This window comes from Heloderma suspectum, chromosome 10 (assembly GCF_057233095.1).
Source record: "Heloderma suspectum isolate Gila_16-S chromosome 10, 16-S_ref, whole genome shotgun sequence".
Classification (NCBI taxonomy): Eukaryota; Metazoa; Chordata; class Lepidosauria; order Squamata; family Helodermatidae; genus Heloderma; species Heloderma suspectum.
In genome coordinates this window covers 7,731,489-7,744,324 of record NC_139467.1, presented here as the reverse complement: position 1 = coordinate 7,744,324, position 12,836 = coordinate 7,731,489, and the positions used below count along the sequence as shown (strand labels likewise).

At 46.2% G+C, this 12,836-nt stretch overlaps 1 protein-coding gene across 4 annotated transcripts in view; it reads left to right on the top strand.

The window, feature by feature from the left end:
• Positions 1-72: 72 nt before the first annotated feature.
• Positions 73-12,836, top strand: part of NAPA (NSF attachment protein alpha) — a 28,432-nt gene continuing 15,668 nt past the window's right edge. For 2 of the 4 annotated variants that reach the window (XM_084814909.1, XM_084814907.1), the window contains exon 1: positions 73-277. In XM_084814909.1, the coding sequence (XP_084671035.1) occupies positions 174-277 (104 nt within the window). In that variant the 5' untranslated portion in view covers positions 73-173. Of the gene's footprint in view, positions 278-5,238; positions 5,780-12,836 lie in introns of those variants that run through there. The other 2 variants (XM_084814910.1, XM_084814911.1) reach the window with 2 other exon arrangements.

The window sequence follows — 12,836 nt, the reverse complement described above, 5'->3', positions numbered from 1 at the left end:
CGCGCTTTGCCCGTGCGCGTTGACGTCAGGCGTTCGGCTCCACCTTCCCGACGGCGGCGTCCGTCCTCCGTCAGTGTGAGGAAAAGAGGGGAAGGGGAAGCTGCGGCCGCTGCTGGGCCGGCGCCGGTCTTTTCCCTCCCTTCAGCTCGTGCTGTTGTTGTTCTCGGCCGACCATGGCGATGGATACGAGCGGCAAGGAGAAGGAAGCGCTGCAGCTGCTCGCAGAAGCGGACAAGAAAGTGCGCGGCTCCCACGGCTTCTTCTCGGGGCTCTTCGGGTGAGGCCTTCCAGATGGAGCCGGGGAGGAAGCGGAGGGAAGGCTAGGCAGGAAGAAGGAGCTCTGCGCAGTAGCCTCTTCCCCTCTCCCCCCAAAACCTGGGGCCCTCCACATGGGTGGGGCTGTAACTCCCATCAGCTCCGGCTCAGGCTGATGGGAGTTGTAGTCACACGCATCTGGAGGCGCCCGGTTTGGGGGAGGGAGGCTGCTGCTCAGTGAGGGGGAGTCTGAGGCTCCGGGGCGTTAGGTAACGTGGGGATGCGGGGACCTGGGTGCGTGGGGAGTGGCCGGCAGCCCGACAGGAGTGGGGGGGGTGTTCATAAATGAAGGGGGGTGGTTGGGGAGGGGTGTGGACTGGAGGGGATGGGGGTAGGAAGAGGTCCTGGAGGAGAGAGTGGTGGGGACCGCTCCGGGTAAATCGCTTTGGGGAGGTGGAGATAACGGGGCTTGACTCGTTATGGTGCTGTGGAAGGTGAGGGGAGAACAAGAACTTGGTTTATCGTGTGTGTGTCGGGGGGTGGTTGAGGATCTATGGAGCAGTGGTTGGGAGCTGTGGGGAAATCTGAAGAATAGCCCTGAGGATGGACAGTGGTGGGTGAGGGCGGACAGACTAGTAGGGATGGAGGGAAATCAGTTGTGTCCTTGGATTGGAAGGGGGTCAGAAAAGGTGGGGGTGAGACTGGGGATGTGTGGAAAAGCACCCTGTAGGAAGGCTGGGAAAGGGTAAACAGATGGGGTTGTTGTGTGGGAGTTAATGGCAGGGAGGTATCCTGAATGAACTTGAGCACACGCCGGGAGAGAGCGGAGGATAGGAAGGCCTGGCGTGCTATGGTCCATGGGGTCATGAAGAGTCGGACACGACTTAACGACTGAACAACAACAAGGTATCCTGAATGAAGTGGAAGTGAAAGAGGTGTTTGTGGAGCAGGCTGAGTGGGTAGTTGCAGGATAGTATAGGGAGCCAAATGAGTGTTGGGTAGGGATGAAATACATGGAAGGAAATTAGAGGAGCAATGGTGGGGTCATGAATTAAGTAAAGTTGGGGGAGATGTATTGTAAGGGAAGAGGTGATACAAGAACCGTAAGGTCTGTGTGTGCACGTGTGTAGACATCTGAAGGGTGAAACTCTGGAAGAGGACTGAGGAAAACTAATTTTGGGTGGAGGAGATTAAAGGGACGGTAACCTGGAAGTCTAGAAACAGGTGAGAAGGAGCTGGTTGGGTGGGGTGAGCTGCAGGGCTGGTAAGCAGACCAGGAAAGCTTTGGGGATAGATAGCTGGGTTGGTGGCGGGCTAAGGGGAGTGTGTTCAGTGGGCTAGGTGAAGCAGCTCTTTCTAGGTAATGTCATGGGGGAGTTTTAAGGAAGGAGCTGTAGGGATGTTATTTCCTCCACCTTCTCTCAGGTAACATTAACTCCAGGGGAGGCCTCACTACTAGTTATAGTGGAGCCCCCTTAACACTTTCTGGCTTTTGTACTTCCAAGGGTATGAAGGGAAGGTGAAATGGGAGCATGCTGGAGTGTGTGGGGACAGGAATAGCTGCTGGGCATGTTGATCTACAGGTGGTGCAGCTAATATTATTGGTTGTGGAGGGAGCAGAGCTTAAAGAAGAACTGAGGAGTATGTTAAATGTGAATTGTAGGAATCTTCTCTGGAGTTTGCCCTTTTGGGTGAGTGGTGGTGTGATGGAAGAGGGCTCTGGATCTACCTTAATTTGTGGGTAGAGTGGGTGGGGCAGGCCCAATGATAAAAAAAGGCAGAAGGTGATTGGCTTTCAAGACAATTGCCCTGAAAGCTACATCCAACTCCATTTGCTCTGGCCATATGGAAGCCTCAAGACTCCATTTTTTGTCCTATCAAGTGTCTTCCTAATATCCAGCACTGTGTGTGCCTTGCACTGTTCCCTTCGCTGTTAAGCATGTGTTCTTTGTCCACATTTTTAAGTGCTTGCCAAACCTTTATTGTGCAAGCCCAGTCACCTGATATAGGCCTTGCTTTCTTGCTGGGAGAGGGCATTTCTCTCTATGCTTTCTTCACATGTATAAATATAATAGGCTGGTTATCTTTTTAGACCCTGGGAATTTGTGGAACTAGAAACTTTGAGGAAGGTACTTGACTTGTGATCGAATGTATGGCATAGCCTAGATGCCACTGCACTGCCTGGAGGGGTTGGGCATTGGAGACACCGTATTGCGTTGGTTCCAGTCCTTCCTCTCTGGCAGGTACCAGAGGGTAGCACTGGGAGAGGAGATTTCGGACCTGTGGCCGCTCACTTGTGGGGTGCCACAGGGTTCCATCCTCTCCCTGATTCTACTTAACATCTATGTGAAGCCGCTGGGGGCTATCAGGAGGTTTGGGGTGTGGTGTCATCAGTATGCGGATGACATGCAGCTCTACCTCTCGCTCAAATTTTCACCAAGGTTGGCCATAGAATCCTTGTCCAAATGTCTGGAGACAGTGAGTGGCTGGATGGGGAGGAATAAGCTGAAGCTGAACCACAAGACCAAGGTACTTTGGTGGGAGACAAGAGGAGGTTGGGGGATGTTGACCTGTTGTTGAATGGGGTATGGCTAACCTTGAAAGACCAGGTCTGCAGCCTGGGGGTCATTTTGCACTCCCAGCTGTCCATGGAGGCTCAGGTGTCAGCTGTGAGCTGGACAGTGCTGTACCAACTCCATCTGATACGGCAGCTGCGCCCCTACCTTCCGGACCATCTGCTCCCATTGGTAGTACATGCCTTGGTCTCCTCTCGTCTAGACTACTGTAATGCTATCTACCTGGGGTTACCCTTAAAGATGGTTCAGAAGCTGCAACTGGTGCAGAATGTGGTGGCTCACCTGATTAAAGGCAGCTGCTGGCGTGATCACATCACTCCAGTGCTGAAGGAGTTGTACTGGTTACCAGTTGTTCTCTGGGCCAAATTCAAGGTGTTGGTTTTGACCTTTAAAACCCTATATGGTTCCAGCCCAGCCTATCTCAAGGAGTGCCTGCAGCAACACCAGACAGGCTGTTTAACAAGATCAGTCTTGGATGTCCTTCTCTGTGTCCTATCAGCCAGGACAGCTAGGCTGGTGGGGATGAGGGAGAGGGCCTTCTCTGTGGTGGGCCCCACTCTGTGGAACTCCCTCCCTAGGGAGCTCCGCCATGCCCCCTCTTTAATGAGCTTCCGTTGTGCATTAAAAATGTGGTTGTTCAGGCAGGCATTTAGGGTGGGTTAGGGTATTTTTAGAAATACAATGTTTTAATGTGGAATTTTATTCTTTTAAACTGTTGTATTTTTGTACATCTCCCAGAGTGGCTGGGTGACTGGCTAGATGGGTGATTAAGAAATCCAATAAATAAATAAAATCTCCAGCCCCATTTGTTTCTCCAGTACTCTCCCTTTCACGGTTTCTCTTGCTCTGCCCAGGTGGGATAACTGGGAAGGAGATAACATAACTGGTGGGGGGTTTCTGCTTTGGCAGGAGGAAGAAGAGGTCATTGAAGCCCCTGAGCCCCTGTGATTTCGCTTAGTTTCTATTACTGTTGCAGCTTTCCAGACTGAGACAGAGAAGAGTAGTTAAGTCCCAGGTATATTTCCCAGAAGTCAGCAAGCAGTCTAATGCTTAGGAGAAGGGGTTGTACAAGACTAATAGTCTAGTGCAGAGATTATGGTTTGTACATGAATAGTGATTGGTAAGTCTGCCAAAGCTTTCATCATCCTGGGAAGCTTTTCTAGTTTCCCTGAGACTAATCACCCTGTATCTGTTGTCTTGCTGAATGTGTGTTAGGACTGCTGAGCAGCTGATATCATATTCTTTTGCTCTCCAAGTTTTATTGAACTCAGTGGGACTTCTTTGAGTAAACCTGTGTAAGATCAGCTTGTATCTGCTTTGCTTATAGCACTTGGGAGGGCAATGTTATTTGGGGTGTGTGTGTTAAATTTTTTAGAAGATGAAGCACAAGGTAAGGCATAGTTTCCTATAGTTGGGCCTTGACTTTTCCCTAGAAAAGTGCTGAAGTGGGGAAGTGCCGAAGTGGTGGGTTACAGGAATAGACTGCAGCTATCTGCCCACTTCGGAGCACCACAACTGTCTGAAAGCACACAGACGGTGCTGGCATGTGCTAAAAATACTGTAAGAAATGGGACTTAGTAGTTCCAGGCTGAATGGTGCCTGCCTACTCATTAGAAACATTGGCTGGATTAGATTCACCTGCAGCTTTAAGAACAGAGCAGCTATTCTAATAGTACATCTTCAGCTTTAACGACAGTATTTAAATGTGGGTGATGGAGGTGGGTAAATGATAGTAAAGGGAGATCTTTGAAAAGCTATAGCTGCCAGCAGGGTTCAGTTAAAGGCTCAATAGAATACCAGATCTACCCTAGCCTTATATGTTAGCCTTAATCTGCAACCCCGTGTTTATTGGAGTGAAATGGAGGAACTGTAGTAACGGGGGAAATGACCAAACTTGAATGGTAGGAAAAGCAGGACCGAATAATTTGGTGAGAGGGGTTGGTTGTCCCTTGGCTGAATGAACCCTCGAAAGTGATGGGAATTGCAAATAATGAAGTCATAAGAAAACAGACTCTGGTAGACAGGACACGCCTGCCTTCAGGAATCTTGTATTTGCCTAAAACCAACACTTTGCTGAACCTCCCCCAGTTCTGAGTTTTGTAAAGAAAATCCTTGTTTTGTATCCTGTCCCTGATGATATCTGCCTTCCCTCAAAGAGCCTATTTCTATAATTGTCAATTTTAAGATGACACTTGGTTTTACTTATTGCTTATAGTAAGTAGCTTGGAGTGAATTAAATGGAGGGAGAGGATTCAGACTAATGGAGAAGCACAAGAGCAAGAGAGATGCAGCCTTTTCTTGGAAGTGTGTCTCCTTCAATGCTTGGGGCAGTTTCCTCCTTTGTTTTATAGCTGGCAGATGGGATTACATTGGGGGTGTGGGGTGGGGGTGGGGTTGGCTCAGTTGTCCTTCAGTAATTTGTGGTGAAAATATTTGTGTTTATATTAAATGCTTTTTTCCTCCCTCTTAGCCCTTGCACTGTAGCCTGTGGGTGTAGAAGGAGAACTGGTATGTGACTGCAGTTCTCCTAGCTGTGCATCTGTTTTCCCCTGCAGGCAGTGTCTCCTATTGAAGCAGCAGCCGCTGCTGGTGGGGGGTGGGCAAAGCAGTAGAGGACATATGACAAAACTAGTGACTCAAGGCCAATTCTTTCTCTCGCACATAACACACATCTGGGCCTTGAGAGACAGAACACCACTTCAGCGGGGAGCTGGAATAGATAATGATTTTTCACAGGCTGCGAATGAAAGCCTGGTGCAATGGTGGCTGGTGATTGTCAGTGGGAGGAAACGAGTAACCCCACAGGGTGGGAGGGAGGGAGAAAGTGCAGAGGAGATGATAAAGCAGGAGCGCTGAACTCGGAGTGTATTCATTTTACCTCCCAGAATTCTTCCTCTACAAGCAATAAGGGTACAGCCCAGTTTGCTGGTGGATATAAATATTTGCAGGTAAACAAGTTACGTTGCTTGATGTATTTGTGTGTGGGGGAAGATCTCAATAATATATTTGACCTATTCTATTACAGAACAGATCCTGTGCAGGATTAGGGGCCATCCATGTGAAGTAAACCTCAAAGCTCAGTGGTGCTTTACCTCTGAGAGAGCATACCTAGGTTAGGCTGCAAGAGTCACAGGAACAATCCATGCCTCTCTGGAGTTCTGGGATTCATACTTCTCTGAAAGAGGAATTTGAAATTTTTGTTAATCTGTATCTTGACAGCATTGCTGTTCCTAGGGTTAGGGGCTATAGTTGCTAAACTGGTTGAGTTTTTTTCTAATGGACGGGGGAATCCAAAAATAACAAGAACCTGAAAGTTCCTTCAGATGGCTATTATGGATGTGCATTTCACCAGAGGCTGAAACTGAGCTCAAATATATGAATTAGAGGTATGTAATTTTACCCCTTCATGGATCACTGCCTTGTTGTGGTGAAGGGGCTTGCGTAACTCAGTGAAGCCATAAGCTATGCCGTGCAGGGCCACCCAAGACGGACAGGTCATGGCAGAGAGTTCTGACAAAATGTGGTCCACTGGAGAAGGAAATGGCAACCCACTCCAGTATTCTTGCCAAGAAAACCCCATGGAACGTATCACAAGGCTAAAAGGTATGATGCCGGAAGATGAGCCCCTCAGGTCGGAAGGTGTCCAATATGCTACTGGGGAAGAGCAGAGGGAATTTCCAGGTAGCACCAGAAAGAGAGAAGTGGCTGGGCCAAAGCCGAAAGGACACTCAGCTGTGGATGTGTCTGGTGGTGAAAAGAAAATCCGATGCTATAAAGAACAATATTGTTTAGGAACCTGGAATGTCAGATCAATGAATCAAGGTAAGCTGGAGGTGGTCAAACATGAGATGGCAAGATTGAACATCAACATCTTGGGAATCAGCAAACTAAAATGGACAAGCATGGGCGAATTTAATTCAGGTGACCATCATATCTACTACTGTGGGCAAGAATCCCTCAGAAGAAATGGAGTAGCACTCATAGTCAACAAAAGGGTGGGAAAAGCAGTACTGGGGTACAATCTCAAGAATGATGGAATGATCTCAGTACGAATCCAAGGCAAACCATTCAACATCACAACAATTCAAGTCTATGCCCCAACCGCTGAGGCCGAAGAAGCTGAGGTTGATGGGTTCTATGAAGACCTACAACACCTTCTAGAACTAACACCAAAAAAAGATGTCCTCTTCATCATAGGGGATTGGAATGCTAAAGTAGGAAGTCAAGAAATCACTGGAACAACAGGCAAGCATGGCCTTGGTGTACAAAATGAAGCAGGACAAAAGCTAATAGAGTTTTGCCAAGAGAACACGCTGATCATAGCAAACACTCTTTTCCAACAGCAAAAGAGGCGACTGTACACATGGATATCACTAGATGGTCAATATCGAAATCAGATTGATTATGTCCTTTGCAGCCAAAGATGGAGAAGCTCCATACAGTCAGTCAAAACAAGACCTGGAGCTGACTGTGGCTCAGATCATGAGCTGCTTCTTGCAAAATTTTGGCTTAAATTTAATGTAGGGAAAACCACTAAACCATTCAGGTATGACCTAAATCATCCCTGATGAATATACAGTGGAGGCGAGGAATAGATTTAAGGGATTAGACCTGATAGACGGAGTGCCTGAGGAACTATGGACGGAGGTCCGTAACATTGTTCAAGAGGTAGCAACTCAATCCATCCCAAAGAAAAAGAAATGCAAGAAAGCAAAGTGGCTGTCCGATGAGGCTTTACAAGTAGCTGAGGAAAGAAGGGAAGCAAAAAGCAAGGGAGGAAGGGGAAGATATATCCAACTGAATGCAGAGTTCCAGAGAATAGCAAGGAGAGACAAAAAGGCCTTCTTCAATGAACAATGCAAAGAAATCGAGGAAAACAACAGAATGGGAAAGACTGGAGATCTCTTCAAGAAAATTGGAGATCTCAAGGGAACGTTTTGTGCAAAGATGGGCATGATAAAGGACAAAGAAGGCAGGGACCTAACAGAAGCAGATGAGATTAAGAAGAGGTGGCAAGAATACACAGAAGAACTATACAGGAAAGATCTGAATGTCCCTGATAGCCATGATAGTGCAGTCACGGAACTTGAGCCGGACATCCTAGAGAGTGAAGTCAAGTGGGCCTTAGGAAGCATTAGTAACAACAAAGCTAGCGGAGATGACAGTATTCCAGCTGAGCTATTTAAAATCCTAAAAGATGATGCTGTTAAAGTGCTGCATTCAATATGCCAACAAATTTGGAACACTCAGCAGTGGCCACCAGACTGGAAAAGGTCAGTTTACATTCCAATTCCAAAGAAGGGCAATGCCAAAGAGTGTTCAAACTACCGTACAATTGCGCTCATTTCACATGCCAGCAAGGTGATGCTCAAAATCCTACAAGCTAGGCTTCAGAAGTATGTGAACCGAGAACTACCGGAAGTACAAGCTGGGTTTCGAAGAGGCAGAGGAACTAGAGATCAAATCACCAACTTTCGCTGGATCATGGAGAAAGCAAAAGAATTCCAGAAAAGCGTCTATTTCTGCTTCATTGACTACGCTAAAGCCTTTGATTGTGTGGATGGAACACAACAAACTGGCAAATTCTTAAAGAGATGGGAGTACCAGACCACCTTACCTGTCTCCTGAGAAACCTGTACGAGGGTCAAGAAGCAACAGTAAGAACCGGACATGGAACAACCGATTGGTTCAAAATTGGGAAAGGAGTACGACAAGGCTGTATATTGTCACCCTGCTTATTTAACTTATGCAGAGTACATCATGAGAAACGCTGGGTTGGATGAATCACAGGTTGGAATTAAGATTGCTGGGAGAATGATCAACAACCTCTGATATGCAGACGATTCCACCCTTATGGCAGAAAGCGAAGAGGATCTAAAGAGCCTGTTGTTGAGGGTGAAAGAGGAGAGTGCAAAAGCTGGTTTGAAACTCAACATTAAAAAAAGAATATCATGGCATCTGGCCCCATCACTTCCTGGCATAGAGATGGGGAAGAAATGGAAGCAGTGACAGATTTTATTTTCTTGGGCTCCAAGATCACCTCAGACGGTGACTGTAGCCATGAAATTAAAAGACACCTGCTCCTTGGGAGGAAAGCTATGGCAAACCTAGACAGCATAGTAAGAAGCAGAGACATCACCTTGCTGACAAAGGTCCGTCTAATCAAAGCTATGGTTTTCCCAGTAGTAACATATGGCTGTGAGAGCTGAACTATAAGGAAGGCTGAGCGCCAAAAAATGGATGCTTTCGAACTGTGGTGCTGAGTCCCCTGGACTGCAAGGAGGTCAAATCAGTCAATCCTAAAGGAAATCAATCCTGAGTGCTCATTGGAAGGACAGATACTGAAGCTGAAGCTCAAATATTTTGGCCGCCTAATGTGAAGAGAAAACTCCCTGGAAATGACCCTGATGCTGGGAAAGATCGAAGGCAAAAGGAGAAGGGGACGGCAGAGGATGAGATGGCTAGGTAGCATCAGCGATGCAATGAATATGAACTTGAGCACGCTCCGGGAGAGAGCTCAGGACAGGAAGGCCTGGTGTGCTGTGGTCCATGGGGTCACGAAGAGTCGGACACGACTTAACGACTGAACAACAACAATGTAATTTTAAAGGTTTTGAGGATACAAGCCTCATTAAATTATTTTGTGCTCTGAAGTTATAGTTGGAGGGCATTTTGTTGATTAAAATGTCCTCTGGTGATGCTTTTTCATCAACTTTAAACACTCTGCTGTTTAAAGTTGCCAGTGGTGATTCCCTACCCATCCAGCACAAAAATCTCTCTTGAGTCCTCAATAAGCTCCCAAGGACTTGAGGGACATGAGAGGTTCTCTCTCACTTTGCACTGGGGTTTGGAGAAGACAAGAAACAGCAAGAGTACCTGTAGCACAAAGTAAGAGAAGGTCCTATGTTCTTATGAGCCAGAGGACTATGGAGGGGAGAGGGTTGACTGTGACTGCAAGAAATACCTGGCTAGTAACACCAAGACAACATTTTGCATTCCTTGTCTAGGAAATCAATTTCCTAGGTACAGCATAAAATGCTGTGCTGCACAAGGCTGAGGAAATATTCTGTGTCATTTTGGGTACCAGGTGCTTGCTATTTTTCCAGGCTTGGGATTGACTGTCCAAGGCTTCCTGAGAGGGATTCTGTAACTGAGGCGGTAGGTGGACTTCTGTCTTCTCAATGAATTTTCCACAGGCCTGCACTGTGTCTCGTGCTTTAGCCAGGTGCCTCCTGGCTCAGAAGTTTATCATTCGCTGCCAGTGAGCTAAACCATAACTGATGTCTTGCCTTTGCTTGGAGGCTGAAAGCTGCTCAGATCCAGCTTTTCCAGCCACTATAGCTTGGAAATCTTCCAAGCTGGATTATGTGCATTTCTTAGAAGTGGCTGAAGGGGTTTAACTGTTACGTGTGTGTGTGTGTGCGCGCACGCGTGCAAAACTTCTCAAAAATGTGCATTGGAGCATTGTCCTTTCTGTGCTTTGAGGCCCTTTACTCTGGCCCCATTTATTTTCATGGTAGGAGAAAACCTGGACTGAAAATGCTGATCTTTCATACTGCTGGGCTTATTTTGTTGAAGCTGAAACTTCTGGCAAGGTCTGACCATTTGCCATCTGTAAGCAATCTTCAGAGGGGCTGGATTTTGGGCTTCCAGTGAACAGGGAAAAGTTGCTAATTTTAAGAAGAGAGTATATTGGCATGGTAGGCAGGGAAGAATCTTGTTTGGCAGAATGTTTGGAGGTTTGGGGTAGAGCTAACCCAGCCTTGGTCTTGGACAGATGCAACATTGTGCAGGAATGCAGAACCGGTGATGTGGGTTTTCTGGGAAACTTGTTAGATTTTTTTCTGATGCCCTAAGTAGACTAGGATCTGCTTTTAGCATGTTTGACTTGCATTTAGTGAGCAAAACTAAAGTAGTGCACCCTGTTTTACATGAGTTATACATATCCATTTTTTCCCAGGTCTGAAAGTATTTGAATTGATATGTTGGGGGGGCAGGGGATACAGTCAGGCTTATTTTTGAATTGGAAAATATAGTTAAGTTTTCTGAAATTTTCGGATGCCTTAAGAGATCTAATTTAACATGTTTATTTTGCTTGTATTTAGTAAACAACAAAGCTGAAAAATTCCCCTGTTAATTTTTTATCCTAATATACCACAAACATTTGACCTGAAATATCTGAGGAAAAAAATTAAACACACAGAGGGAGCAAATCCTATGGCCCCTAGACACTGTCTAGAGGGACATAGGATTGTTTGGTTCCCATAATCCGTGCTCCCCGTCCTCCTGTAGCCGGCGTGGTTCTCTCCGCACTCGGAAATGGAGTGTGGAGATGGGGGAAAAGGGAGCAGTCCTGGGGGTGGGGAGGAGGCCACAGAAGCTGCTTTACACAGCTTTCCATCGGGTCTCTAGGCCCCTTCCTTCCCTCTCCCCGAAGCCATGCCTAGATGGGCAAAATTGCAGGGTGGCCGGAGTACGCAGGAGAAGATCCCCTCTGTGTTCCAGCTGCCCTGCATAGGATAGTCGGCAGCCTCTGATTTTAGGGGCTGGCGACTATCCAGATAGAATTGTGCCCTTAATGTGGTTTTGATGTTATACTGTGTATACATTTTATTGAAATAGTTGTAAACTATTGAAATAGTTGTAAACATTTAAAAGCAATAGGATGCATGCACTTCCCTTACATTGTTTAAATTTAAGAAATAAATAGTTACTGAAAACTGTTGACATCAATTCATTTTAGCAACCCAGAGAACTGCGTGACAGGTTGACAACCGCTCATCTATTTCAACAGAGTTCAACTCTTTTCCACTATGGTTGTTGGGGCACCTTCAGTTTCACTGTCACTACTTATTAGTACCATTTCACTCTGAGTCATATACATATTTCCATGACATATGTATTCTCTCACATACGTGCTAGGGACAATCACCTGGAAAACATTAATTACAACTTCGAAACTGCCAAGCTTGCCTAATACTGTATTTGTAGTTGGCATGCATTTTTACTGATGAACTTACGAAAGTGAAAATTTTCCATGGAAACATAAAGCACTGGAAAAATTTTGCCCCACATCACTGTATGTAATGTGGCATAAACGTTATGTTCAAATTAAAAGTTTTACTTGGAAATTATTTTTATTGGAATACATTGAAGCATATTTAAGGCATGACAATTTAGTAGTCTGCCATTCTCTGTTAACTAGTTCAAGCACATCCAAAGGGTTCGAGCACAACCACTAGTTAGATACTTTGGACGCTATCTTATCAATTGTGCCTTTGATGCCTCCGAAGTTGGAGGTTTCCGATTTTCGCCTCCCCATCCTCCTGCCCTGTATTTTTTGCTAGATGGGCTTTTTTGCCTGTCAAACTGGAGCCCTTTGGAGGGGGAGGGAAGGAGGCTGACTTCCTTCTGACCTCAGGAGAGCAGCCGGTATGGTTCTTTCCCCACTGGCTGCAAGGGGGTGGGGCAGATCTCAGACTCCCCCTTCCGAGGTTGGAACGCAGTCTCTGACCTCAGAGGGATGAATCTGAACAATCCTGTGGCCCCTCAGATGATGTCTAGGGGCCATAGGATTGCTCTCTTAGATATTTACTAGGTATAGTTCACTGAAAAGTGAATCCATTTTGAAACTGCCCAGTTTGACTGATGTAGCTCTAATTTTACAAAACAGCATTTTTAGATACGGCTTTTTCCACCTTGCATCACTCCCTGGAATATACTTCCTCCTGCATCTATTCCCAGGATCAGTATGAAAGTGCATTACAAACTGTAGGGCTGAACTGGGCCATAAGTGTGGTTTTCTTTGCATGTTATCATTGTGCATTGGGTCATAGTGGCCAAAGAAGCCTGCATTTATGATCGTTGAGGTGCTCATTGAAAACTTTTCTGTTTAGGCAGGCTGTTGTTAATCTTTGGCATGCAAGGGGTGTTATCTGGTATGGTATTGATCTTCTTGTGCTGTATTCAGTAGTCACTAGTTTTTAATTGTCTATTCAGATAATA